A 26,221-nucleotide genomic window follows, 5' to 3' on the forward strand; every position below is an offset into this window, starting at 1 on the left:
TGCAACATGCAAGTACGAACATCTGAACTGGTAGCTGAACTGCTTCAGGTGCAACATTTAGCGAATGTACATGAACTTTTTTTCTTTAGCACAAATATTACACAATGCAGAAATAAGTTAATTTTTACAGAACATCCCAGACCGCAGAAACATCATTAACCTTTTTTTCATTTACTATAATTACTGTCAGATAACAATTATTGAAAAATGAGTTAAATTAACAAAGAAACATGGTCTTTACAAAATCTCAGTAAACAGATGTTCTTCACTTCACAGGTATTAATTACATTTGAATAATTTTAGGATGTAGGGAGAGGTAACATTGTGGAGTGTTTCGTGAAAAATATATATTAAGATAAATGTCATAAAATAAAACATAAAACATTGTAATAAGTTAATACATTCCTTATTTATTACGGTCATTACTAAAAGTCCTAATTAAGTCATATAATTAAAATAGATTTGCATCTCTGACAGGTCATTGCAGTATGTATTTGTCAAAATTGAATCAAGATTACGAGATATGTTATACTATCTAGGGAGTAACAGCATTTTATTATCCTATTAGTATTATTTAAATCCAGTACTGACCTGGTGTCTTACTCACTCTTGAATAGAAAAATGCAGATATCACATCTAACATGGAAACGAGGAAGATTTGAGGAACCGCATTCTGTCTCAAATGAAAAGGAAAAGCTAAATTGCTGGTGCCTTGTTGATAGTCAGTTTAACCAAGTAAACACGCCCAAACACAAATGTTGAAGTAGCTTAAAAACACAATAAGGACAAGAGCACATCTAAAAAAGGTAGGTGTCTTTGAATTAAATTGTTAACGTCTCTACTGACTCCCCCACTACAGTATGCAGCTTTGCGGCGTTTTATGACGCAAACATAAAGACACGAAGAAGAAGCGTGGATTCACGGTCTGCGCATGCGCCGGTGTCAGGGAGGTAAAATGGCGACGGGTGCCATTTCCATGGAATCGAAAAGAATAACAGAATTAAGAGTTGTTGACCTGAAATCAGAGCTCAAACGAAGGAATTTGGACACGTCTGGTGTTAAGAGCGTTCTCCTTGCAAGATTGAGACAGGTAACTACAACAATAAGCCCATTTGTCCAGGGGGGAGGGGGGGGGGGGCGAGGCGAGCTGCTAACGCTAGCTAATATCAGCGACCGATTCCCAGCTAACGTTAACCTTAACGTTGGGTCAGTTAGTCTAATAAAATAAATGCCCGCTGACGGTTTCGTGCTGGCAGTGTGACTACGGCCCGGGTACACATTCCTGTCAAAAAGGGAAATATCAGCTAACGTTGCTCGAGCTTGAATTGGTGCTATAAGGCTAACATGCTGTGAGGTGAGGGGCACAACAGACCTGCAGGGCCTGTGTCTGTTCCTCGGAAACAACGCGTGAGATCTGAATCTTCTCAGTTTTATCACTTTTACCACTAAGATTGCTCTTGACAAACTTCAGCTGTTTGAATTAACGTTAAGTGCCGTTAACTTAACGTCAATTGTTACGTTAGCAAAGTGCAGGACCGTGCACATGCTCATTGCATTGCGCCGTCGGAAGACAAGCAGCTTAGTTTGTCAACTATAATTTGTTAGGTTAATCCCGATGAAGTAATGTATTGTTAAATCCGGGGTATAAATTAAAGGGTTATCCGATGACTTATTATTTATTTAGATATATTGTCTTGAGTACCAACTTGATAAATATAACTCTTTTCAAAACTAACATCATTACCTTGTTTTATGATTAGCAGACCTTGAAAAGACAAGAGTTTAATCCTAAAATATTTGTCTATTACAGTTTGAAGGTATCTTAAAATTCCCAATTGAGTTGAAATCGATTTGGGTTTGGATAAAATGTCATTGTATTGAATCTAAATTATCTGGGTTTAGAAGTCATCACTTTAAGGCCATAATAGGACAGACTGAGACCTGAAAATGTAACTTAATTCTATACATGAAGGACATTCATTTCTGATCAAAAGGCAAGAAGGGTTCATTACATTTTTGAGGGCTGCTGTTTTTGTACTGGTCATTACTTCTCTCCACAAGACTGATGAATTTTCAAACTACACAAACTTCACCACGGTTAAATCCAAACTTGACTTTTTAATCTTCTTGCTTATGTCACAGTTTATTCGGTCTTCCTGGCACATGAGTTTGCAATTACCTAGACGATGTTATGATGTACAAAACCAGCATGAACAACAAGGATATTGTATCCTCGTGAAAAACCGCTGAATTGTCTTTTTGTTTGAATTTGTTTTACAGGCTCTTGAAGATGAAAATGGTGACACAGAAAATATTGAAATCAAGCTTTCAACGGACACATCAAATCGGAAAAGTGGGAAAGCTAAAGGTAACCGTGCTTTTCATTCATTAAATGTATAGGGTGGCTAAGCAATACTATTTTAGTATTTTTAAATATATATTTTACCTGTCAGGGAGAAGAATGGATTCTGATGCGGACACAACGGGAGAAGAAGATGCGCAATCCAAGGTAAATTACATATATTTCTGTGGCCTGGAGATTTCTTTATCGCTGTTTCTAGAGATGAACCAATCTCAGTTTTCCCGCCCGATTTAATTTGAACATAAAACGGTTTACTTACTTCAAAGACATGCTTCGAGATATATAAAACCACAAACTTTGTTCACACTGGCTGAACCTTCCTCTGTGGGATTCTGTAAATGATCAGGAAAGTAAATTAGTCACTGTATTCCAGCAATTTAAAACTACTGTGTGTGTGTAGATAGTGAGTGAGCAAGTGTTTGGATACATTGAGAACCGTTGGAAAGTCTTAACATTAGTCATTATGACCTTTTTTGTTGAATACTTGTTAGCTTACCTCAGTGTTCTCTCTTCTAGGAAACTGAAGAATATGAATCTGAAAAAGGTATGTGCAACATGCTGGTGTTCGCAGCGCTAACATGAAGTCCCCTCTTCTTTACAGCTTGCATTTATGATGAAAAGACCTGGTAGAATGCATCAGCAACATCTAGTGGTATTTCCTGCTTCTGCTACCAACTGTACTTTCTAGGTCAGTTGTGCTTTGAAGAACGATATCTATTTAAAGTTCTCTTGGTTTACATATGGCATTCAAATTCCCACTTTGCCCAGAAAACCTGAGAGGTATGGTTCACAGACAAGTTGAGCTCTTATTATGCACATTGAATTGGAAGAAGCTAGAACTCGAAGGATCGTCGCACTTTCCTTTTGATCAACAATGTCGATGAAATGACATGTGCAATTGGCCGGTTTGAATACGTCACTACACTCTCCTCAGGAATCAGACGCTCATTGATACATTTTGCAAGGCCGCTGAATGAAGCCAGGATTTGGGTAGCTCAAAGACGACTAAACCCCACCACTTTGTCAAGATGCTGAAGTCTCGAGTCAGGAGGCAACCGAAAGATCAAAAGACTTCATTCCTGCAGATGACTGCAGCCCCTGCATGACGTGTGCAGTGAAGAGATACAACACGCACGAGGCTCAGCACGAGCAGGACCAACGTTTGTGACCAAATGGAGGACTTTTTCTACACTGTTCTGCACAGTTGACTAGACGCATTGACGAGGCCGGTTGCTCTTTATGATGAAAGATCTTGAGAGTGCTCTGAACACCTCAGAAGATATTTGAATGACTTTACATGGACAGATCAGCCGCGGAGGTATTTAAGAAAACCCAAAGGATGAACTGATGAGTTGGTCTACCTCATTTGAACGAACTTGGTCACAAGATTCGTACAAGGACATCTGCCACACATTGTATGAATCGACATCTGGAATTGCCTGTTTAGTATGAATTATGGCTGAAGTACTTAGTGTTTCAAGAAATGAAGAGCACTGAATCCTCCCTCCTTTTCAGTGAAGAATCCGTGTTTTGTGTCGTCCTGTGGTGTCTCTGCCCTTGATGACCTTTAACACTAAATGTGATTTCTATTCTACTTTTTTAGGTCAATTTCCATGCGACATGTCAATGCTAAAAGTTGTGTTTTGCCATGTTTATCCTTGTTAAATCCCTCAGATGTAACTGATACAGATGATGGTACTCGTGAAAAGTCTAAGCCTGCACCCTGTGAGGACAGCCTAGCTCAGCCTGAGGCTGAGGCACAGGCTGAGGTTAAACCAGAGTCAGAAGCCGTGGCGGCTGAAGCAGATTCAGAGCCTGAGCCAGAGATGGATGCTGATCCAGACGTGGATGCTGAACCCGACCCAGAGGAGGATGCCGAGTCTGATGCCGACCCAGAGGAGGATGCTGAGTCTGAGGTTGACCCAGAGGAGGATGCTGAGTCTGAGGCCGACCCAGAGGCAGATGAGGACACCCATCCTGAGATTGACGGAGAGGCTGAGCCCGAGCTGGACACCGAACTGGCTGAGATGGATGCTGAAGCCATGAATTCCTCTAAAGAAGCAGAGGACGACCACCTATCCGTCTCAATCCCAAATGACGATGCCATCACCCTAGATGTTGATGGTGATGATCTCCTGGAACCAGGTAAACATGTGAAACTTCCAGATCCAGAGGCAGAGAGGGGCACTGATGAGCCAAACTCCTCTGCTGAGAGGGCCCCAGATGATGACATGACGCTGGAAGAGACAGAGGGCCACAGAGATGGTAAGAAAGACGATGGGTCCAGGAGCGATCCCACGAAGAAAGACGGCAGAGAGGGCCTGAAGAAAGCCGAAATGGGAGACAAGGAAAAGGATTCTGGGAAGAAAGGCCCCTCCACTACTGGGGCATCAGGTCAAGCAAAGAGGTTTGTCTTTCTATGTCAGTTATTCAAGTCCAGCTCACTAAGAACGCAACATTGTGGGTAGCCTCAAGATTTTTCTGCCATAAGGAAAATGTTCACTGGTGTTCCTAATCCTTCCAATTACTACTGATTTATTTTTTCTGAAGTTGGTTAAATTTTGATATCAACCAGCAGCTGGGAAAACACCTCTTTATTTGTTACTTTGGCCTTTGCAGCAGTTTTAAAGCCGTTTCCAGTTTTTACAACATTGTAAAAGAGCGTTAGTACCCTCTGGCAGAGTTTTTTTTTTTCTTCTTATTTTTGGTCAAATGATTCACTGAAGTTGAACAAACCGCCGAAGATTTCATTGGTCCAGGGGGGGAAAAAATTGGCTGTCAACGTGACCCATCTCACCACTGGAAAAGCAATGAAGCCTTTGAGACATTGATTCAGATCCATGCCTTGCCCACAGGATTTTTTTTTACTGAACAGTATGTAATATGGTGTTTCAATTCCACTAGATGTGTTTGGTTTTATTTACATTCACTCATTTTACTCTTGTTACAATATTTGCGTCGTAGCTCTTCAAGAGACAGAGATGGAAAAGCTACAAAAGATGAAAAGGGTAAGAATTAGGTTCGCATTTTAAAAATGCTATGCAAACTATTTTTATTCAACTTGGTGCAATATTTGTCCTACCCAAATGTGTTTTGCAAAACATCTTTATCAGGAGTCGTCAGCAGTAGCAACAGCAGCTCTTCTCGTAACATATGGGTGAGCGGCCTGTCTTCAAATACCAAAGCAGCTGTCCTCAAGAATCTGTTTGGCAAATATGGAAAGGTAATTAACTTGTGCATTTTTTTGGGGAATTTATTTTTTCTTTTCTTTAATAGATCTAAAACTGTGTTTTAATGTCCAATGTGATGGAAAATGTTTCAATTTCTTTCCAACAGGTTTTGAGTGCCAAAGTTGTTACCAATGCTCGCAGTCCTGGATCAAAGTGTTACGGCTTGGTGACCATGTCTTCCAGCACAGAGGTGACGCGGTGCGTCTCCCACCTCGACTGCACAGAGCTCCACGGACAGCAGATATTTGTTGAAAGGGTGAGTGAAAAAGCAGATGTACGATCAAAATGCAACGTGATCCTTTTTGGCCCCAAGTCATTTTGTATTTCATTGGTTCTATTTTTTTCAGGCCAAAAATGATCCGTTCAAAAAGGAGGGCTCAAAGAAGGAAGCTGAGGACAAAGCCAGTTTCACCAAATCGTGCGATAAGCGCAGCTCTACAGGGATGAAACTGACCAACAAGTGGGTGACAGAAAAAGATTATATAAAAGATTAATGATATTATATAAGATTATATGTTGTTTAAATGCACATTTAACATTTGGTTCTCCTTATGTTTAGAGCACAGCCATCTTACAAAAAAGAGGATAAGAAATTGGATAAACTCCCTGAAAAGGACAAAGACTTGTCCAAGAAACAGGATGCTAGAAGTGGGAAATCTGATTCAGTTTCATCCAACGTTGGCCAAGATTCTTTCAAGAGAGATGACCGAAAATATGGCCGTAGGTCTTGTCACACGTCTCCAATTTAGAGTTTATGTACGTACGTCTGTCCTTTTGTTAATATTATTATTATTGTTTTTCTAGGGATGAAGAGTCCAGGGAAGATGGTTGTTCTACATCATCCCAAAGCAGACTCCAATTTTGGCAAAATGAGACCTTTTAGAAGGGGACGGTATTTTGAAAAAGTAAGACCTTTTATTATTTGTGTGTGTGTGTGTGTGTGTTTAATTTCCTAAACAAGACTGACTTGATATTTTTTCCTCAGCCATTTGTCAACATGAATATTCAAAGGAGGCCAAAATGGTTGATTCCTCCTGAAGAGGTAAAAACTATGATGACAATGTAGCTTTGTGAAGTATCATTAACATGTTTAACCTTTTTTAGTGTGTTTGACTTTCAATTTTTATTTTCCCCACCCAGTTGGAGATGATGAGATTCAAACAACGACCATTTATGAACAAGGGGGAAGAACAGGACATCCTCCCCTTTGAAAAGATGAAGGAGCAAAGGATGCGTGAACGAGTGGCTCGTATTGAACGCGTTCGAAGAGCCGTGGAGTTGCGCAGGTAGTCCGCTTAAGCTCACAACTTTGACATTGTTTTGTTTTTTATTTAATGTCTTTAATAGTTCTAAAATGAGGGCTGTTTTCTTTTGCTTTTAGACGGCGCGAAATTGCAGAACAAGAACGCAGGGAGCGGGAGAGCGTCCGCCTTATAAGGGAGCGGGAAGAACGGGAGAACCTGCTGCGGGAGCGCCAAAGACTGGAGATGGAAAGGCAGAAGCTGGAGAGGGAGCGCTTGGAGAGGGAGAGGCTCGAGAGGGAGAGAATCCGTATAGAACAGGTACAAAGAGGCAGCCAGGCTCTTCAACGGGGTCATGTGTTGGCGGGGCTTCAGTAGGATATATACATGTACTCTGTGCAATGAGTAAACGATGTGCTGCGTTAATCATTTTCTACGTACGTGATTAAATATAACTCTGGATGTGAAAAATTCCACTATCTATATTTGGATAAATTATATATTCATTTTTAAATCAACGTTTAAATTGTCTGAGGAATGAAGGATTATGTCTTACCCAGTTAGTGCAACATTTCCCTTTCAAGGACGAAGGTGATAGAAGCTGTGCCTTAGCAAAACTAGGTCAACTAGTGGCTTGCTTTTAAATGCATCCAAGTTTTTTAAGAAGTATGTGAAGCCGTTCTTATTGATATTCTTACTGCTTCTAAAATTATGGTGTCTCAGTAATCAATCTTTTTTTTACTTGATTCAGGAACGGCGTAAAGAGGCAGAGCGCATGGCGCGTGAACGCGAGGAGCTGCGCAGGCAGCAGGAGCAGCTCCGCTATGAGCAAGAAAAGAGAAACAATCTCAAACGGGGCCGTGAAGCAGAACATGGGTATTTATACGGTCTATACAACGCTTTTCTTTGTTTTGTTGCTAAATGATGCCGATGGCGGGTTTTTTCAGGAGAAATTTACACCAACTTATAAACCTTCTTGAAGCTCAGCCAATTTTTGTAGTTGGCGGTTCTTGATGCTCTGTTGAAAGTATTAATTAAGCAGCCAACAACAATTTGCTATGTGGAGATATTGTGGAATAAAGAGTAGAGAATGAAGTTGTTTCCCCTATATAGCAGCAATAGATGTGTTCTCAACGAGGTACTTCATGTTTCAGCCGGAGAGACGACTCGTACTGGAATGGCAACAAGAAGATGCAGTCTGAGCCTGACGTCCGTTTGAACCAAGGATCCAACTACAACCGGCAGCAGAACCGCTTTTCAAGCTTCACTCCCCGAGAGAGGGGCCGCTTTCCAGAGACTGCTGCCGAGCAGCCCAACACATACGACAGGTACTGGTGAAACTAAAGGAAACAATATTAGTCCCCAGAGGCTATGGGTACAATTTGAGTACTTACAGTAGCGAGACATTGTGTGTTTTAAACACTACAATTACCGCTTCACGGTTTTATGCCTTCACCCAAATAATCATGTTGCTCTTTATATCCATGTCTGTCCAAAATGGACATTCAATGGGTTGATAGGGATATAATAATGACGTGATGACATTTTTTAGTTTATATGTGACTAATTCCTTTCTGGTCTTTGCTTTGCAAGGCGTAACCGGTTTGACGGTGAGCCCGACGCAAAGAAGAGTCGCCCTGCTCCTCACAGAGAGACCTCGGGCTTCGAGCGCTACCCTAAGAGCTTCGAGGCGGTCCGCCGAGCTGAGCCACCTGCTCCTCCACGTGCCGAAGTCCGGGACACCGACCGCAGGGACAGAGATGAGCGCCGGCCCGTGCCGATGCACAATCGCCCGATGGGAGCCAGGGCCGCAATGCCCGGCATGTCGCACAACCGCTCGCCCAGGGATGGGGGCCATGGATGGAAGAACGACGGTGGCATGAACGCCAACAAGGGAGACATACGGTGAAATATACAGTGCAGTTCTTGAGTGTCGTCGGTAGACCGTCGGCCAACAAACAGGGACGCTAATTAATTTCTTTTTAAATGTCTCTCCTCCAGTAACGCTGCGTTGACCAGAGGACCTATGCGCATTCGTGCGGAGCGTTCGGGCAGAGATGGTCCAGGCCCGGTACTTAGAGGAGGCGCCTCGGCAAACCGCGGCAGGAGCAGCTTTAATGATCGGAGCGGAGGGAGGCCCATGGTGATGAGTGATCAGGTCAGCCTTAAACCCAAAAAGTTATACTTGCTACAGCCAGAGAAGGACATGGTCAGGCCCTAGTTGTCTGAATCAGAGTGATGTAACGGATATAACTGCAGAGAACAGAGTCTTATCAGTCTCTGATGGTGTACTTGTGTTATTGATTAAATAGTGGTCCGGTAAATTTAGGCACATACACCCTGTTTAATATTTGCATTTAACACTTCAGAAATGTAATCTTGTCTCTGCAGTCATTCAGCTCTGGGCGGCAGGTCGTGGTGGAGCGTCACAGCAGGGATCAGGGACTGAGGAAGGAGTGGCACGGTGCATCAAGCTCCCAGGGTAGGGGCTTCCCTGATAACCGCAGAATGGGAGACAGCCGGGGCAGCTTGATGGCTCCTTCGAGGTAAGCCAAACTTAAAATGAAGCCCTGAGCAGTGAATAGTACACCCCCCCCCCCCCACCCCCCTGTCCTTTCTCAGCCGTCTTTCATTTGGGCTCACATGTGTTCCTTTTTGTGCAGTCACTCTTCATCTGGAATGAACCGTATTGTACAGATCACCAGCAACAACATCCCCAGTGGTGGCAACGTGGGTGGGTTCAAGCCCTTCAAAGGAACGCCCCGTCAGTTTTAGCTGCATCCAAATTCTGCCACTTTAAAGCACCTGAAAATGGAAAGACTTTTCTGAACTCTTTATTTTTAGAATATCACCTGTTTTAGTGGCACATTTGTAGCCATGAGGTTGATAATGCTATATTATCTTGTATAGAAAGTGTTTACCTTAATGTAAGGTTTTCCTGGCAGTTTTTCCTGTGAGTACGTTTTACTTATAATTTAGGAAAATATTGTACAGCCCCAGGTTTTGTAACAAGTTTTGAAGTAATGTTATGAACTTCTCTTCTGAGTGTTGTATGTATTTTTTCAACAGCATAGTTTTCCACTCGGTGGTCCCGCGATGTCTTTGTTTTAGTGTATTATAGAGTGCATTGAATGACAGAGATCATTCACTCGTTTGGATTTTTTTCTCTGTGAGGAAACGGATGATGGAGTATTTTTTTTTTTTTTTGAGGGAGGGTTGAAAAAGTCATACTTTATGTGGATGTCTTGTTTTGTAAAAGTAGATTTGCTAAAACAATGTCAAACTGTAGAAAACTCTTACGGGTCACGGGTTGACTTGCATACAGGTCTGTGTACGAAATAAAATTTGACTTTCAAATGTGTTACTGCTGAGCAGTCAATGGTGTTCCTTCTTCAACAGGCCACCACACTTCACTCGTTATTGTTTTTCTTAGGAATCGATAAATTCTAGTTCAGTTTACTCAATCAGTGCAGACTAATCTGAATTTTAGGATATGATTTTGAAAATCCCATGTAGCAAATATACTTTGATTCACAAAGTAAATTGACTAACGTATATTTTAGGAACTGTTCATCCAGGTCGGCACTGCATGGATTATTGCACGTATTTACCAACATGCTTCTAAGGGAGTGGTTGATGAAGCTTGATTCAATTAAAGAACTGATGAACAGAACCATATTTGGTGATGGTAGCCTCATTGCGTCCCCTCCAATCATGGCCAGATTGATTCTCGGAAAAGGTGTCGACATTGTTCGTCCTCCATGCGTTTCTTGGACTCATCTGATTAAACATGTTTATCATTTAGCGCTCATTACAAACAACGAGGCAACTGTTGATCGTAGTCTTTTATTATCCTGGTACTTTTAATCAAGTTGAATGTCCCTCATCTATAAGGCATTGTTATTTTATATAATATAATATAATATATAATCACCATATATTTGATGTGACTGTGCTGTGAAAGGCTACATACATTATTTGGTCATTTATGTAAATTAATGAACATTGAAATGAACACAATGGAGTAATCTCCCATATTCACACCATAACACCTTCCTTTTGCTTGTATGTTTCATGTGGGCCATACAGTCGAAATGGTGTTCTCGGGGTAGTTAATTTTACTCTGCCTAACCTTTGAGTTAACACTATACATGCACCACAAAGTACAAACGGGGGAGTTTGACGTCGCATTAAAGAAATTGTCTCCCTTTAGATTGTTCAGTAAGAATAAACATTTCCCTCTGCCACATAGATGACCCTCTCCAGTCTAAGCAAGCTGCTTTTCCATCTACCTGTTTTTGTCCATGTTTGCTTGTTTGTTTAAAAGTTTGTAATTAGATGATGGATTTGTGACTGGAAAAAAAAACTACCGTACTCATGAGTGGGCACACACATTTTTTGCTGATTGAGTCTGGTACCATTATCATTATTTGTAGAAAAACTGCTTCTGTTCCACACAAATGACTATCCATCTATGATTTGTTGTAACTCTTCCTTGTCATCTATGAGTTGTGTGCTGGTACTCAGGCCTGGTAGCCTTTAGTCTGTTATAGATTTACCTTTAACCTGAATATATCAAATTGCAGTACGTTTTATAGAAGCAATACTATATTTTAACAAAAGTAATTTAACTTTAAGCCCCAAAATGTTTACAGCCCTTTTATAGGTTTAAAAATGGTTATTATTCAGCTGGTTTAACATACCACTACCATGTTGAAATAAGTATTTGGGCTATTTTTTTTTTAAAGGTACCCAAAGGACAATAGCACTGCACAATTTATGTTCTGTATAAAATGAGGTATGTTTCTCTTGTGTTAGTGCATATCAATGTAACAGTGCAAAACCAATTACAACGACTATTTGTTAAACAACCACCTTGTCAAAACACTACTTTAACAGCATTTACCCCACCGTCACTTTTACAAGGCATACAATAAAACACACTTTGAGACACTGTACACACAATATCCTTCTGATCCCTTCTGGTCCGTCTTAGGAACAAGGGTGGAACTAACACATTACAACAAAATATCAAATTCTGATAGTAATGGCTAGGTATAGCAAGCAAATGCAGTGGTAAATCTGAAATAATATATGGCATTTCAGTCTTCATTCATACCAACCAACTTAAAAGGTTTTATCTTCAAACAGACAGAAGTATAAGTTAGATCTCTTAAACTTCCACTGCAATGTTTAATCAGCATGTTCACTTAACGGATATAAACAGACAAAAAATAGCACAATGCTGCCCAAAGCTTCCCCTCTGCCTTTATGCGTTCACCTTATGAGTAAATGTGCTATTTACTTAAGCTGCATTAAAAAAAAGCAAAAAGAGTCAATAAAAAGTCTACATGATTAACAAAATTTCTTGACCCTGTCCTAGGTTTTTATTCCTACCAGGTAGTCCACGTTAACACAAGAGCAGCTTAATTCTTATTTTAGGTGTTAAGTTAAACAATGAGGGTCTTAAATAATATAAGGTCCTTCAAGGTTTCTGAGTAGTTGTGTTTACACATAAGCAGACACTGGAGAATGTGGCTGAGAAAGAAACTGTCATTACATGAAAGACACTGGAGGATGTGTCCCTTTGCAAAAGGCCTGAGCGTACATCCGGGGGGTGAAAAACGCGTGGATTGTCTCGGCCTGGTAACGCGCCTGTTTTGCTTTCGTTCTATAAAATATGTTGAAATGTTGTAAGGCGTTTCATATGTACAAAACATTGACTTGTTAGGGCCAAACAAACATGAAGCCCTTGAGAAAGGGTTCCCACACAGGAGGGGGCCTCTGTGCTATCTTCCATCATAAAGACTGCTTAACAAGCACTGCGAAGACCTCCTATGACAACTGTCTCCCTCATTCTGTAACAGAAAGGCTTGAGTCAAGGCATCCACTTGGAATGTGTAGATAGAAAAGTTTCTCTGGAGGCAGTCCCACGGCACAATAATGGCACAAACCACTCGCTAAATCCATTAGAAGAATGCAACAGGCAAATACATACATCACGTGTTTGCACACTGCAGTGAAATGTACACAGAAGGTAACACCACGCAATTCCAAATATATGTCCTACGGCCCGGGACAGTTCAACGTGTGAACTTTTATTACTAGGCCTTATTTCCAACAAATAACAAATCTGAATTTAAATATTGTGAATTTCTACTCAAAGAGGCTAGAAGAGGATTGAACTGTGGTTGAAGAGCAGGAGCAGGTTACCAACATCATCAAGTGGAGTAATTATGTGGATCTCCCTGTGAGACATTTGAGTGGTTGGATTCTGGATTGTGACAAAAAGTTTGTGTTCCCAAAATGTAATTTAACATTTAATGATTTGAGGAAGAATACATGCAATTACAGAATCCTGCTGTCTTATCTTTTTCAAACCCAGACTGAACAGAGGAGATCATGATTGTGCGTGCACGCTTAAAAGCACACTGCAGCTTTTCAGGAAGCTGCAAGAAGAGATTGAGATGGAAAAGGCTCTTCAGAACTACCATGTCTAATCTGCTAAAAGCAGAATCCACTTCAGACCCTATTCTCCGTTTGGCTGTCTGAAACCTCAACATAAAAGACCAGATGAATGTGTAGCTGAATTAAGACAGCAGAAAAAGATTTGCCCATTTCCTTGTTACCGATGCTCAGTAAATGCGAGACGTATAGAGCACATTGATTTATACCCCACCTGTACAGCGCACACCACACACACACATACATGAAAACAACCACACATTCACATTCAAACAGACCAGAATACAACACCACCACACTCTGGTAAGGCAAATCTGAACAGGACAAGCAGTGATGAGTATTGTTCCGGAGCTACAGTATCTGGCATTAATTCACCTTCAGGTACATAGTGGGACACAAATAGTGTTTAATGATTTCCTACACGCAAAACGATAGGTAAATCCATCCTCAGCTTAAAGACGCCGGGAAGCTACCTACTAAACGGATGCATAAATAAAATGTGAATCTTGGCATAAATAATAAAATGCACATCTGTCTAGAAACTATTGATACATACAAAAACTCTTGTGAGCTTCACTAACGACAAATCCATCTTCTTTTCGCGGAGAAAAAAAATAAACAATGGTGAGAGGGTGAACTTTCCTTCTTTCTCCAGATCATGTCTTTTGCTATAAAATACACCACCTCAAATGAACCTGACCACACATCACAAATATAGTGCACTGTGCAACTCGTAACAAAGTTTGGCGAACTATGAAAGATAGCGATGGTTGTCATGGTAGTGTCCCTTCCTCTGATGTACAGGTTCCACTGAGGAAAGAGGATAGCAGGCACCAGCGGCTTGGGAACAGCAAACCCTCCCGTAGTCTTTTTGCGTGCCTCCACTGAACGTCTCCTTACCTTGTTTGCGTTAGGGGGGGGTGGGGGGGGGGGGCGGGGACAAATGCTGTCCCCTTTCTCACGGATAAGCAAAATGCACAAAAACGCACACACGCACAGATACACACTATATGTTACAAAATAACACATTTGTCTTTATCCTTGGATTCCTTCTTTGCTTTGCGCTCCCCGCTCGAGGACTGTTTTCCCGGGCTGGGTGTGGCTCCAGCAGCCGCCGCCGTCCCAGCGCCGGCCGGTGCTCCGCCTGCTCCTGCGCCTCCTCTGCCCGGCTCGTCTCCCTCGGCCGGCCCCGGCTGGCCCTGCTGCACAGACGGGACAGTCACGTCCTCTTGTGTGCACGCAGATGTCTGCATATCACAGGCAAAGGCTACCAATCGTTCTCAAACTTGAACATGGTGATGAGACAAATGTGGCAGCTTGTGGCCACCAGAAACAAATGACTTACACACCTTGAGAAATGGTCGTGGTGCCATTCAATCGTGATCGAAGACACAAGAATGTCAGGAATCTCCTTATAAACAACGCATTGCGTAGTGTTTGAATATAAATGTATTAGCATACCGTAAGATATAACCACCCCAGTCGGTCTCAAATAAGGCAACATCTTCCCTCTTTGCTACATTAAATGCCCCGTCTTTGTCCTACTTCTACTCCTCCTTCGCTCACTTGCTTGCGTTTACCTCTCTAAACCCTTCCCCGCCCACCTGTACCTGTGCTGCTGCTGCTGCTGCCGCCGCTGCCGCCGCTTGCTCCTGCTCCTGCTCCTGGTAGTACTGGGAGGCTCGCCGGTCCTCCTCCTCCTGAAGTTTTTTGGCCAGCTCCAGGTCGCTGATGCCCTCGGGGAGCTGTTCCCACTGCAGGTCCTGACTTTGCTGCTCCTGCTGCAGCGACAGCGCCATCAGGTAGTCCTGACATGAACGTGCAGAAAGGGGGACAGAGGCTCGATGATTTAGGAGCGACGCTTTCACTGTGACATACTGTGATGCAACAGCTGAACTCCCTGAGCCTGTACTGTAAACCGAGCCACACATCCATAACTCATGTGGGCCATTTGTGTCGGACTGCATTCATTTTCATATTCATCTTTTGGTAGTAATTAGTTGGGCTGCAACCTTTTATGCTGTTGCTATCTATTATATTAGACCCAGTATCTTTTAATATGTCATTAACTTTTTCAATGACAAAAAGATCCAATTTCGAAACTGGGGTCATGACAGGTTCTCTTTAGGCTGACAACATTGATTACAAATGCAGAAAATTGCCTGAATGGATCTTTCTCACCAACCCCATGTTTGGAGATAAATGAGGTGCTGGGCCTGAGCAAGCAAGGAGAATAAAACGTAACAGCCTCCGTGCACGTGTCCAGGCTGGTCTAGTGTAGTGTTGGTCGGTACAAAGGCAAACGATTCATCAGCAAGCTCTGGCCGACCAGTGAGAGACGATTTTGATGTGTTGAAAAAGCAGGTAAGAGGAGCTATAAAACACATTCCTTCCACCTGCACATCATTTTCTTTTCTTAAACTAAGGATGAAGTGAGGGCTTTTTTTATATCAGGTTTCTTTTAGCCTCTCCTTTCCTTCAGTGTTGCTCCAATTAGCACACTAAAGACCAGTACGACCTTCCTGCTCTGGAATGTTGTCTCGGCCTTTGTGATACACAGATGGCGTGAAAAACACATTGTATTAAAGCGCACTCATGGTTTTGGAGTGGATGTATTGCTGCTTCTGCTAGTCTTGCCTGCATCAGTGCTCAGACCTGGTCTATCTGATCCTGCTGGCCGCGGTAAACAGTCTCTGGATCAGAAGGAGGCCGCAACCGGAAATCTGAGTCACAGAAGTTGCCGTCTCCGTCGACATTGTGCAGACTTTCCCAGACGACCTTCTCCTCCGTAAGGAAACCTTGGTCTGTAACTAGGAGGTACAGCTGGCCCTAGGAAACAAACACACACACACACACACACACACACACACACACACACACACACACACACACACACACACACACACACACACACACACACACACACACACACACACACATATATCTCATCAAGTGTCACACTTTATGCAGACTTACATTATCCCGGGTTATTGGTGTGCATCTAACAGGGCAGCTGGGTCATTTGAAGAGAACTTGAGGCTTTGTCTGAAGGTTTATAGGTGATAGACACTACTTTGCTTGCCATGATAATACTATTCAAAATTAGACAAAGCAGGCTCCACTTCCTCTTCTGCAGATAACATGAAAGGTCTGGCACCGTTAGAGATGGGATGCAGACCTAATAAAGGGTCATCATCGTTGGTCTAAATCTGTTCCACAGAGACATGGCTTTGATGAACATGTTTTGGCAAGTCTGAACACAGCAGAGGAAAAACAGAGGCTCTTAAGCTCTGTTTGGAAGAGAAACAGAAAAGGCAGATGGCAAAACGTGATAGTAAGTTATTTTTGTATATCTACTGTCATTAATAATTGTAAAACCTCAATAAAACATTGTTCAAGTTTTTTATTTATTTAAACAAACTTGTTATAAGTATACAGAATAGCCTGAAGAGAAACCTTTATTAAAAGCAAAAGTATGATGTTTAACTCACAGACAAAACACACAGGGCAGTTTGTTAAAGTTTGCAGAGGGGGTTTTGCTAATAAATATGTAAATATTAGCATTAAAACAGAACACGATCTGTGTGTGGCTAGAGGCTTAATCGTTTTCCTGGGAAAGTAGACGGATTCACGGTGCTTGCTACGGTCCGAGGAGACAGTTCATCACACATACTGACCGGTTTAACTGCAATTCCCATTCCCAAAGTCATTCAAATGACGCAGACGCCATTAAGTGTTTACCTTGTATTTAATCATGGTGCTAAAGTGGTTATTCCTGAAGAAGACACAGAGCTCTCCCTCCTGCACGGTGGACGTGAGCTCACATAAGCCGTGGTACGTAAGCTGAGTGGCTGTGCTGTTCAGAAACTGCTCCGCCACGATGCCTGCGGGGGGGGGGGCGGGGGGTGGAGGAGACACGTACAGGAACACAAGAGAAGGAGATTGTGATTGATGAACAAATCAGGAAACATGGACCCATCATGTTTGTTCCTCAAATGCTCCGTCACATCTGGATTGTAACCGTGTCATTTGCAGCGATCTCATGTCCAGGTTGAATGTGAGCGGTGGAAGTAGGTCATTTGATGAGTGGTTACGTCACGGTGTCATACTTAGTCTGTGGTTTTGCACAGAATGTCTTTGTACTGGACAATCCCCTAAATACATGACAAAGTAATGAATGTCCCACTGAATTAATGCTTCCACTACGCAGCATGCATAAATTTGTTTGTTTTTCTCCACCTCCAAGAAGACAAAGCTAGAGAAGGGATGAGAGCGGGGGGGGGGGGGCAGGCAGGTCAGAGGGAGTGAAGAGAAAGGACTCACCTTCCCCTGCCAGCTCGCTGTTGTCCGACTGTTTGCATGATATTATCTTCTCTACCAGCTGGTTGTAGCTGCAGTTGCCCACTGCCTTCACAGTATCGTGCATCTGCAAACAAGAACAACAAAGAACAGTGTGGATGCGTCAAACTGGTTTATTAAAAGCTAAGGAGGATTTATACAAAAGTGTATAACTGAGGGAAACATTCTGGTGATGGGGGGTTCATACTGAACTACGGCCAGTTTTTAAACTTCAGGCCTTTTTGGTACGGTTAAACTGAACTGTGGCTCATTTACTCATCATTTTAAATGAACAAAAACACTGCATGAGGTTGTCTGGCTCCAATAGAACTGGGGGGGGTTGTGACAGAAGGCAAAATAGACGAGGGCTGAGTGATCATTGATATTCCATTGAATTGAGAAGCTCAACTACTGTTAAATATATGCAATCCATTTAGGTTGATACAAAACAAACAAAAACTGGAGGGCAAAAAGGAGCAGAACCAGCGTGAGCGTGATCTCAGACTGCAGCAGTTGAATACTCGATTACTCGTAGTGAATTTGAAAGAGACAGAGGCAGAAGGGCTGTAAAACAAATCTGTTCCATCTCACCTGTGGGTCAACCAGCCAGCCGTGGTAGAGAGGGATGTCGAGCAGATCAAACACAATGCATTCTGGGGTGTACTCGAAGACTCGCACCCCTGTGAACTTGACGTTCACATCCAGACCTGTCTGCAGCTTGTGCAACACAGCCATGGCATCACTCATGTTCTGGGAAACAAGGAGAACAGCGGTTCGGACTCAGTGTGACAACAATGCAGCCGAAGGATTAAACAACGGGAACATAAGACGCACACGATACAACCTCTTACAAAAAGATTAATTTGCCGTCTTTGACTGTTAAATTATTTGTGGTTGTCTGCACACAGTCAGCTTATTTTTTACCAATCAAGAAATCATTGGCTGCCCTTTATTCCTGTACAATACAAAAACAGCTACCATACACTTGCCCCTCGATTGGTTTTAAATGAAGATTTCCTATTTATATATACATCAATGGACCTTAGTTGACTGCTTTCATATTTACTGCACTTTGTTTTGCTCTGCTTAATAAACCTACAACCACAAGAAGGAATGAAGGTCGCTGCCAGGAAACTATTTCATATTACATTTCTGAGTGAGCTCTTAGGCTCATCGCTATGAGACATGATATTAATATCATGAAAGGAGAGGACAAAATATCAGGAGCAATGGCGGAATAATGCTGGCCCTTCAATAAACCCAATGTTTGTTTTCTTTTCGGCTTTATTTCTAATAGCTGACAGTAGACACATGACAGGAAATGAAGGGCGAGAGGAGGGATGAAATGCAAAGCAATAGTCATACATTAAGGATTTAGATGCACATTTAATTCATTGTTACAGCTTTTCTGGAATAACCACTCCTCACTCTCTACAGATGGATGAAGCCAACGATGTTTAACATCTTAAAAGATCCTCGGCAGGGCTTGTTTTTCATATTGCCCAAACTCACTTTTATATTATTATCTATTATATTTTTTCACTTGTAGTAGAGGAAATGGTTTAGATACCTTATTTCATTTCAGTGACTGAACGATTCAAGAGACTGTTTCCACTTCATCTTCAAATTATCCGTGAATATTTGATCACTACAGCGCTGTGGGAACATTTAATCACACACACATGGTGCGTGTGTCATGTATGATACACACAACTGTGAACCCCACAAAATAGACTCTTATTGCATCAAGTCTTAGAGCAATGTTCCCCAGCTGGCTCTAAACCTCTGGTGCAAATTAAGTCTGGGATGAGGATAAGTCACACAGCTGAGCCCTACAACTCTTTCATGACTGCGTGGCTGTGAGGGATTTCCATTTGATTTCAAAGCTTTCACAATCAAACTACTAGAGCATGTGGACAGCCATGAAGGACTTGAAAGCAATTACTTTAGAGATGTCAAAACAATGTAAACTCGACTCTACAAACTGCGGATTTATTTGCAGCTGACCAGCTTTGAAACAAGGAAGAAAAAGAATTCAAAACAACTGTCAATAAAAGCGTAAAAAATAAATAGTACAAAGAGTTTTGTCTGGTTTAAATGACAACATTGGGGCAAAATTCCATGCGCTGCACAATCTGTTTGATTATTGTCATATGTGACACTGCTTTAATATTCGAAATAACATCATTCAACTATATTTTTGACCAGCTCACCTCAACAATGTAAAAAAAGAAGAAAACACAATTTTGAAGGTGATTTCCATGAAGTATTGCAATCCAAAAAAATGTAGAAGTAAATTAATTTTTGTTTGCTATTGTCCTGCCCTCAAATGCAAAAGGAAATACACGAAAGGTCACAGAACAGTGTGCAGACTCTATTTTCCCATATTTTTCCATGAACTGTGAGATACTCGATTTGAAGCGGGGATGAAGTGAAAAAGCGACAGCCGGCCCATCGGAGTGTGTGGATTAGGATGCTCAGGAGCAGAAGTGATGCGAGGATTAGCGGGGCTGTGTAATGGACCGTGTCTCTTTGTTTTAGGGCGGAGGGATGCAACAACAGATGAGCACTTGGGGATGATTAGCACAGCATCACCTGCATTCATCGGTGTTTGTGTGGGACGCACTTGCACAGAACCACGTGAGCATAGTGCTCTGCCGAGGACTTTCTGCATTCTTACATTCACTCTTGAACCTGGAGGTTTAGGGGAAGCCTGTTTGCTTAGCTCGCTGTGTTGACTTACACCCAAGATGTACCTGGAAACAGCCGAGTGGATATAATTAACTGGTAGTTGACTAAAAGTGGCATTTCAGTGCCAGGATGAGGAATTTGGTTGCTAATTTTTAATTTATTAACATTAGAGTCCAATAGTTGATAATGGACATGTGGCAGTTAAAACTATAAAAAAGCATTACCGCAGAATGAGCTGTTTTTTCAGTGTGCTGAATGTAAAGGTTCAAATACAAAATTCCTGCAAAGCAACAAACTTAAACGGTTTTTGTGACACGTGCTAAATTAACCCATTCCCAGGGAATGCAACTGTTAAATATTTTCCATGAAAGTGTTAATGCAAACGTTTCTAGTGTGCCGGCATTCATCTAAATAAAAAGATGAACTTAAATAGCAACCTATCAACCACTGGAGTACAACATTACATAATGCTGTGACCCATTAGCAGAAGCTGTAAATAATGAACAGTTTACAAAACTGTAATGTCCCACAATGTGGGTCATACTTTCATGGATCCTTCCACTAATCAGCAGCTGTTAGTGCTTCTCTCTACATTTCTGCAGGATGCCTCATCGCTCTGAACTACAGTTTCTAATGTTTGTCGGCACTCATTTACACACATATGGGGGGGAAAGAACCCCTCTAAACATGTAAGTAATTATGAGCTTGAATTGAATCACTCTCCAACAACCTGTTCAAATAGAAAGCAGTCTCTCCATTTACTCCCGTTAGGAGCTTTTAGGATTGAAAACCATTTCTTTCTTTCCGGCATCACCATCGGCACTTTCTCATCATGCGGTCGTCTCACTTAATGTCTCTGTTTACTGAATTACAGATTGATTACTATTCAGAAGGCTTTCAATTTGATTACAGGGAGGGCCTAACTGCATTCATTCATCAGCAAACAGGCAGGGTTCAAGGAAATATGCAAGATCTGAGAGAGATGCTTTTGAATGCCAAGTTTAGGATTTTATCAGCTTTATTTAGGACAAAGGGTAAAGCTTTGAAAAGATTTTTGTGAACAAATCCCCATTACTGTAAACGGCATCAAATTAAAACAAAAGAGGCTTCTTTAACAGGATAACCCATTTCCTTCTATGGCTGAACCGTCATCCTGCATGAATTGAACAGTGCTGATGAGCTGAATGCACTGTGACGAAAACCCAGGAAAAAAAGAAAGGTCCCATCTCTCTCCCTCCCTCACACTCGCTCCTCCAAGTAAATATTTAACAATAGCTAAAGAGCAGCCGTGCAGCTGCTATTTTAATCCCCATAGGCTCCCATGGTCAATGCTGTTTTTCAAGCTGAATATATAAATAGAACCACTCCTGTTATGAACTCCTGCCGCTCTCTTTTTAAGAGTGTCTACAGTAGTATTTTCTAAGAATCCAATATGCAATGGAAGCACAAATCTCCAAGGTACAAACAAGAGGACACCTTTTGTTTGACGTGCACATAAACACCAGCGCTCTCTTGAGCTGCCGAGACCTTGACCACGGTACTCTCCGAAAACTGTGTCAACCACAGCACACGGACACGAGGACACCCACACGCTAAAGCGCTCTCAGGCCAGGGTCTAGGATTAGACTGCCATAATAACTATGCAACACAAAGTCTTACCACTACCCTACTTTAACAGTGCATGCTAAGGCCACCACTGATTTATTTAAGAGGTATTTCATGCAAACTTAGATTTGGAGCAGCATTTGCGTCCATGGGGAGCCCGCACATTCTTTCTTTTCCTCTTTGAATGGAGGGACAAGTGTGGCTTCAAATCATTTACAGATGTGCTGGTGTTCTGCCAGAGGAGGCCGGGCCTCTCCCACACCATAAGCGGTCAGTGGAGATGGGAGGAAGCAGGGGAGCCTGAGCTCCATCTCCACTCAGAGTGCGCACACACACACACACACACACACACACCCACACACCCACACACTAATAGCCGGGCACAGAACCCAGCCGTGCGTCTCTAAGCATTCACAGCCATGTGAAACAACATAATCTGACACTCTTGACCCATGTTACTCCCTGGGCATTGCAAGACGCATCTTATATAAACTATAGAGCAGCGGAGGGAAATGCTAAGCTGCAGTCTAATATGGTTTGTAATGGAACATCTACTGACCTTCCCTGCTAACTCAATGCAAATTGACAAACACTTGTTTTGGTGCTGGCACGGAGCTACCGAATGCACGTCGTCGGAGCGGTGCGCGCACACACCTTGAATACTGTGGGGAAAATATATCAATGATGACGGTGAAAACAGCTGAGACTGTGTTGACGAGACAAAGTGAGAGCTCATGTTCAACTTGTCCAGCTCTGGTTTCCAAACAGGGAGGGAGTTATTCCCAAAAGCCCCGCGCAACTAAAGAACTATAAACAGTCAGCAGCTTACTAACGCGCACACACACACACACACACAGACGCAATGAGCAAAAACACATGCTTGTCTAATGATCATTCAGCAGTGATGAGGTAGGACTTACCTGCTCATAGTTTAGCCGCTGAGCCTCTGTTATTTCTTTAGGCTTGGTTTCAAGAATGTAGTCACCTGCAGTGTGACAGAGGGAAAGATATGTTGACTTATGTTCCACCGACATGAGAAAACAATCCCTGCCTCGACTGATTATTGCAATGGCTTCGTAGCTTAAGCCTTTCATACGAGTCGGATCTCGTGAGGATTTTTTTTTTTTTTATGAGATGCATCGGGAGGAGGGGTGGTGGGGGTGTTTAGCACTGTCCAGCTGTTTTTCCCCAGAGAAAAGGCTTCGCCAAGCACGCAGCATCAGTCAGTCCGCCTTGCTGTCACCTGAGAGCTCGCTCTACTCGGCAGCAGGGAGCGCGGCACCGGCAGCCGCCCGGCTTCGGCTGCGTGCGGCCTGTACAGTGCTGCCGACCACAACACCTGAAGCCACATGGGTGTTTCTGTTGTAGTTTGCTGTACTACTGATGTAGTTGTTATTTTTTTAACCTCTTGTCAGAGACTCTTTAATGAACGTATTAGGAACTGTGGAGAGACTATCAACACCTACTTTGTCTGAGTATTTTTACTTAGAGGAACGCCATCAAACAGTTCCGCAAAATGACACGTTCATGTGTATTTTGCAAGTGAATTGTATGAATGGAGTTAAACAAGGGGGAATAATTTGCACTTTATAATTGTAATGACTGACCTATGAACACGATGGTCTCTTCATGTGCATGCGGTGAGGGACCATGTGACAGTAATGACATGTATAAAGGGAACAAATGTGTATTCTGCATGATACGTGAGGTTCATATACTGTTTGTAGTCAACATTAGCTTAACAAAGTTGGACCTTTGGTGGGCGGTGCACATCAGCGAACACCACCCACCAAACGGCACATCTGAACTACATCACCAATTGTCAGTCTTGGTGTTTTTGTCCGTAAAACATGGGACAAGAACAGGATTATTGTTGTTTGCAATTTTTACACAGAGGCACAATCCTCCCAAATCCACAACAAGTTGGCCCTTTTGGAGACAAAACTGTTGAAACTGTGAAATTTCAGCATTATTTAGAAACAAGAGCATAGTTTGAGCCATGGATGGAAACAATTTGAACAATTACAGTGAGGGGAAAACCCCATAGCTGTGATGTGGATTATTTGAGTCTACTTATGGCAGTGGCTGCTAAAAGCCCTGGCAGGAGACACTAGTGAAGACTGGCTTTACCTCTAAGGAACCCCTGCTGTAACCACGCACTCTGCTTGGATACTGTCAAGTCATTTTTAGATATAAAAGGGCAGGATACAGCCAGGGAGAAAAGATAGCTTCGGTTTCCTTTGGAACAGCAGCAGATTTAATCATGGGGGAATCCTCTGTTCTAGTCGCTAAACTTTGTTGACTGGAATACACACACACACACACACACACACACACACACACACATATCTGACCTCTCAAATTTGAGAGGTAGTGAAACACTAGAATTACATTACATTACATGTCATTTAGCCCGAAGAATGTTTAATAGCCGGTTGAGACTCAGTGCCAGTTGCTTTATGTTCCACATGTGTTTAAAAGAGTGGACTTCTGGGTAATACTATCTAAAAGCAAGTCAACATATTATTAGTGTTAAAGTATGCTACGATGTGGCATTAACTTGCTTCTGAGTAATATGTTTAAAAAAAAAAAACTCACCAAGATACTCCATCAGTTGCTCAACAGTTATAATTTCCATCATAGGCGGCATCTTAACCTGCAGCAGTGAGACATGGACACCCATTGGTCATTAATTGTTACGTATTTATAAAACAAAGCACTTCAACACAAGTTAACTAAACAAGGTAAGAGAGAGTTTTCTGTTGGAACTCATGTGCTGGAGTTAAAACACCTATGTCAACGTTCAATATGCACTAACATGTCATTATAGAATAATAGTGCCAACATGTCTTGACACAGTGATGATAATATGGTGACAATAGGAACTGATAAGGATTAGAGATGCCCTTGGACTGATAAATCTAGTGTAGGATGTGTATATTATCCATAAGCAAAATTGATTGCAAAGCCTTACAAGAAACGGCCCTTGGCATATCTAGTAAAATTAGTCAGAGCCTACGCAATGTGCCCCTTTTGAAGGTAGTATCCACATCATCGATCTACGCTGGTCTCTGAACCTTTACCTTCCATGCAAGCAGAAGGACATTCATAATTGCCAGTAATGGACAGGGGCCATTCTCGTTTTGGGTGATGATCGGAGTATTCTCCTCCCTCCACTTGATCCACTTAATGTGGTATATGGGCTGGCCGGCGGCTCGGTCCTTTGCGCTCGCGCTCTTTGTCCCATCAGCCCCGTGCTCGCCCTGCAGGGCCAGGGCCAGTCCTCTGTCCTCCAGCCCCTCGCTGTTCAGGTCGGAGCTGGGGCAGGAGTTGAGGTTGGAGAAGGACTCGAGTGAATCTATGCTTCTGGACTCTCCACCGAGGCTGGGATCGGGGTCACTCCCACTCGGCAATCCCTCCGACAAGGTGCGATCGCCGGACAGCCCGGGTTGGACGTCCGCGCCGATCGCTTTGTCCGGACACAGCTGGGTCGGTTTGGCAAGTCGCGTCGGTTCACTTTCTCCACGGGCCAGAACCTCAGCCTGTGCATGCGCGCCTTCCTTGGCGAGGCGTGCGGACGGGCTATCCGTTTCGTTGTTTACTAACTTCGAGGCGCCACCCTCGCTATCTTCTGCAGCCAGCATCGAGTCATGCCCCATCCCGTTACTGATCTCATCCCCGAACCCCGAGCCGCTCGTTTTGGAGTCGTTCCTCTTACCCTCCTGGAGCGGGAGCACTTCCGAAACGCCAGGCTTCGCAGCGCTGGACGTGACATTAACGTGGCTGGGAGCACTAACATTGGCGGTGCTGTTATTGCAACTAACGTTAACCAAAGTGCTGAGAGGAGCGTCACTATTCTTGCATTTCTCGGATGTTCCCTTCACTACGCCGACAGCCGTAACATCGCCCATCTCTCCCGCAATCGGGGCACACAGAGAGCTCCCGCCGGTGTCTCGATGCGGGTTTGCATTTTTCTCCATTTCGAATGACAGACTGTCGACAGATTATTTTTTTTAGCTCAAATGCAGCAGAAGCTTCAGTCCCGAAGACGCCATGACAACTCTGCAAGTGACGTCATCAGAGTGAATTGCTTTCAGGCCGAGCAAAAGGGGGCGGGAGAAAAAAACAACGGTCAGGCGGAGATGCATTTGCGGGGGCTCGGATTCGTCATATTATTAAGTACATCACTTTGATTTAATATATGTGGCTTTTCCGATATATTCATTATGAATGAGTATTGATAAACCGAATATAGAGATATGCGTTTTTCCATTAGATTCAAGATTTTT

The 26,221-nt window shown here is 42.7% G+C and overlaps 2 protein-coding genes across 3 annotated transcripts; one reads left to right on the top strand and one right to left on the bottom strand.

Moving 5' to 3' along the window:
• The first annotated feature begins 899 nt into the window (after positions 1-899).
• On the top strand, positions 900-10,194 carry sltm (SAFB-like, transcription modulator). Its single transcript, XM_037487800.2, has 20 exons — positions 900-1,090; positions 2,281-2,368; positions 2,454-2,509; positions 2,879-2,906; positions 4,037-4,769; positions 5,327-5,370; positions 5,476-5,585; positions 5,699-5,848; positions 5,940-6,052; positions 6,152-6,312; positions 6,397-6,497; positions 6,578-6,634; positions 6,733-6,878; positions 6,974-7,154; positions 7,585-7,709; positions 7,988-8,161; positions 8,427-8,738; positions 8,835-8,991; positions 9,225-9,379; positions 9,497-10,194. Exons 1-20 carry the CDS (start codon positions 932-934, stop codon positions 9,606-9,608), a joined length of 3,162 nt encoding a protein of 1,053 aa, XP_037343697.2. The 5' UTR covers positions 900-931; the 3' UTR covers positions 9,609-10,194.
• Positions 10,195-10,663: 469 nt separating this feature from the next.
• mindy2 (MINDY lysine 48 deubiquitinase 2) lies at positions 10,664-26,000 on the bottom strand. 2 transcript variants are annotated; one of them, XM_037487859.2, is made up of 9 exons: positions 25,016-26,000; positions 24,531-24,588; positions 22,853-22,917; positions 18,228-18,386; positions 17,622-17,724; positions 17,040-17,182; positions 15,954-16,127; positions 14,909-15,106; positions 10,664-14,497 (listed from the first exon to the last, which is right to left on the bottom strand). In XM_037487859.2, the coding sequence occupies exons 1-9, from the start codon at positions 25,910-25,912 to the stop codon at positions 14,312-14,314; spliced, it is 1,983 nt and encodes a 660-aa protein (XP_037343756.2). In that variant the 5' UTR covers positions 25,913-26,000; the 3' UTR covers positions 10,664-14,311. The 2 variants fall into 2 exon arrangements, with proteins under 2 accessions (XP_037343756.2, XP_037343747.2); XM_037487850.2 differs by having other exon boundaries at positions 10,664-14,500.
• Between the last annotated feature and the right edge of the window lie 221 nt (positions 26,001-26,221).

The sequence above is a fragment of the Pungitius pungitius genome, chromosome 4, assembly GCF_949316345.1.
Source record: "Pungitius pungitius chromosome 4, fPunPun2.1, whole genome shotgun sequence".
Taxonomy (NCBI): Eukaryota; Metazoa; Chordata; class Actinopteri; order Perciformes; family Gasterosteidae; genus Pungitius; species Pungitius pungitius.

What these genes read in the sequence shown, in the direction of transcription:
- sltm (XM_037487800.2), top strand. Translation starts at nt 932, where the DNA reads ATGCGCCGGTGTCAGGGAGGTAAAATGGCGACGGGTGCCATTTCCATG. An exon ending in TCCTTGCAAGATTGAGACAG is followed by an intron (nt 1,091 to 2,280) that starts GTAACTACAACA and finishes TTTGTTTTACAG; the next exon opens with GCTCTTGAAGATGAAAATGG. An exon ending in CCATGGTGATGAGTGATCAG is followed by an intron (nt 8,992 to 9,224) that starts GTCAGCCTTAAA and finishes TTGTCTCTGCAG; the next exon opens with TCATTCAGCTCTGGGCGGCA.
- mindy2 (XM_037487850.2), bottom strand. Translation starts at nt 25,912, where the DNA reads ATGGAGAAAAATGCAAACCCGCATCGAGACACCGGCGGGAGCTCTCTG. An exon ending in AGCAGGATCAGATAGACCAG is followed by an intron (nt 15,107 to 15,953) that starts GTCTGAGCACTG and finishes CGTTCATGTCAG; the next exon opens with GACTACCTGATGGCGCTGTC. An exon ending in CAGCAGCAGCAGCAGCACAG is followed by an intron (nt 14,501 to 14,908) that starts GTACAGGTGGGC and finishes CCGTCTGTGCAG; the next exon opens with CAGGGCCAGCCGGGGCCGGC.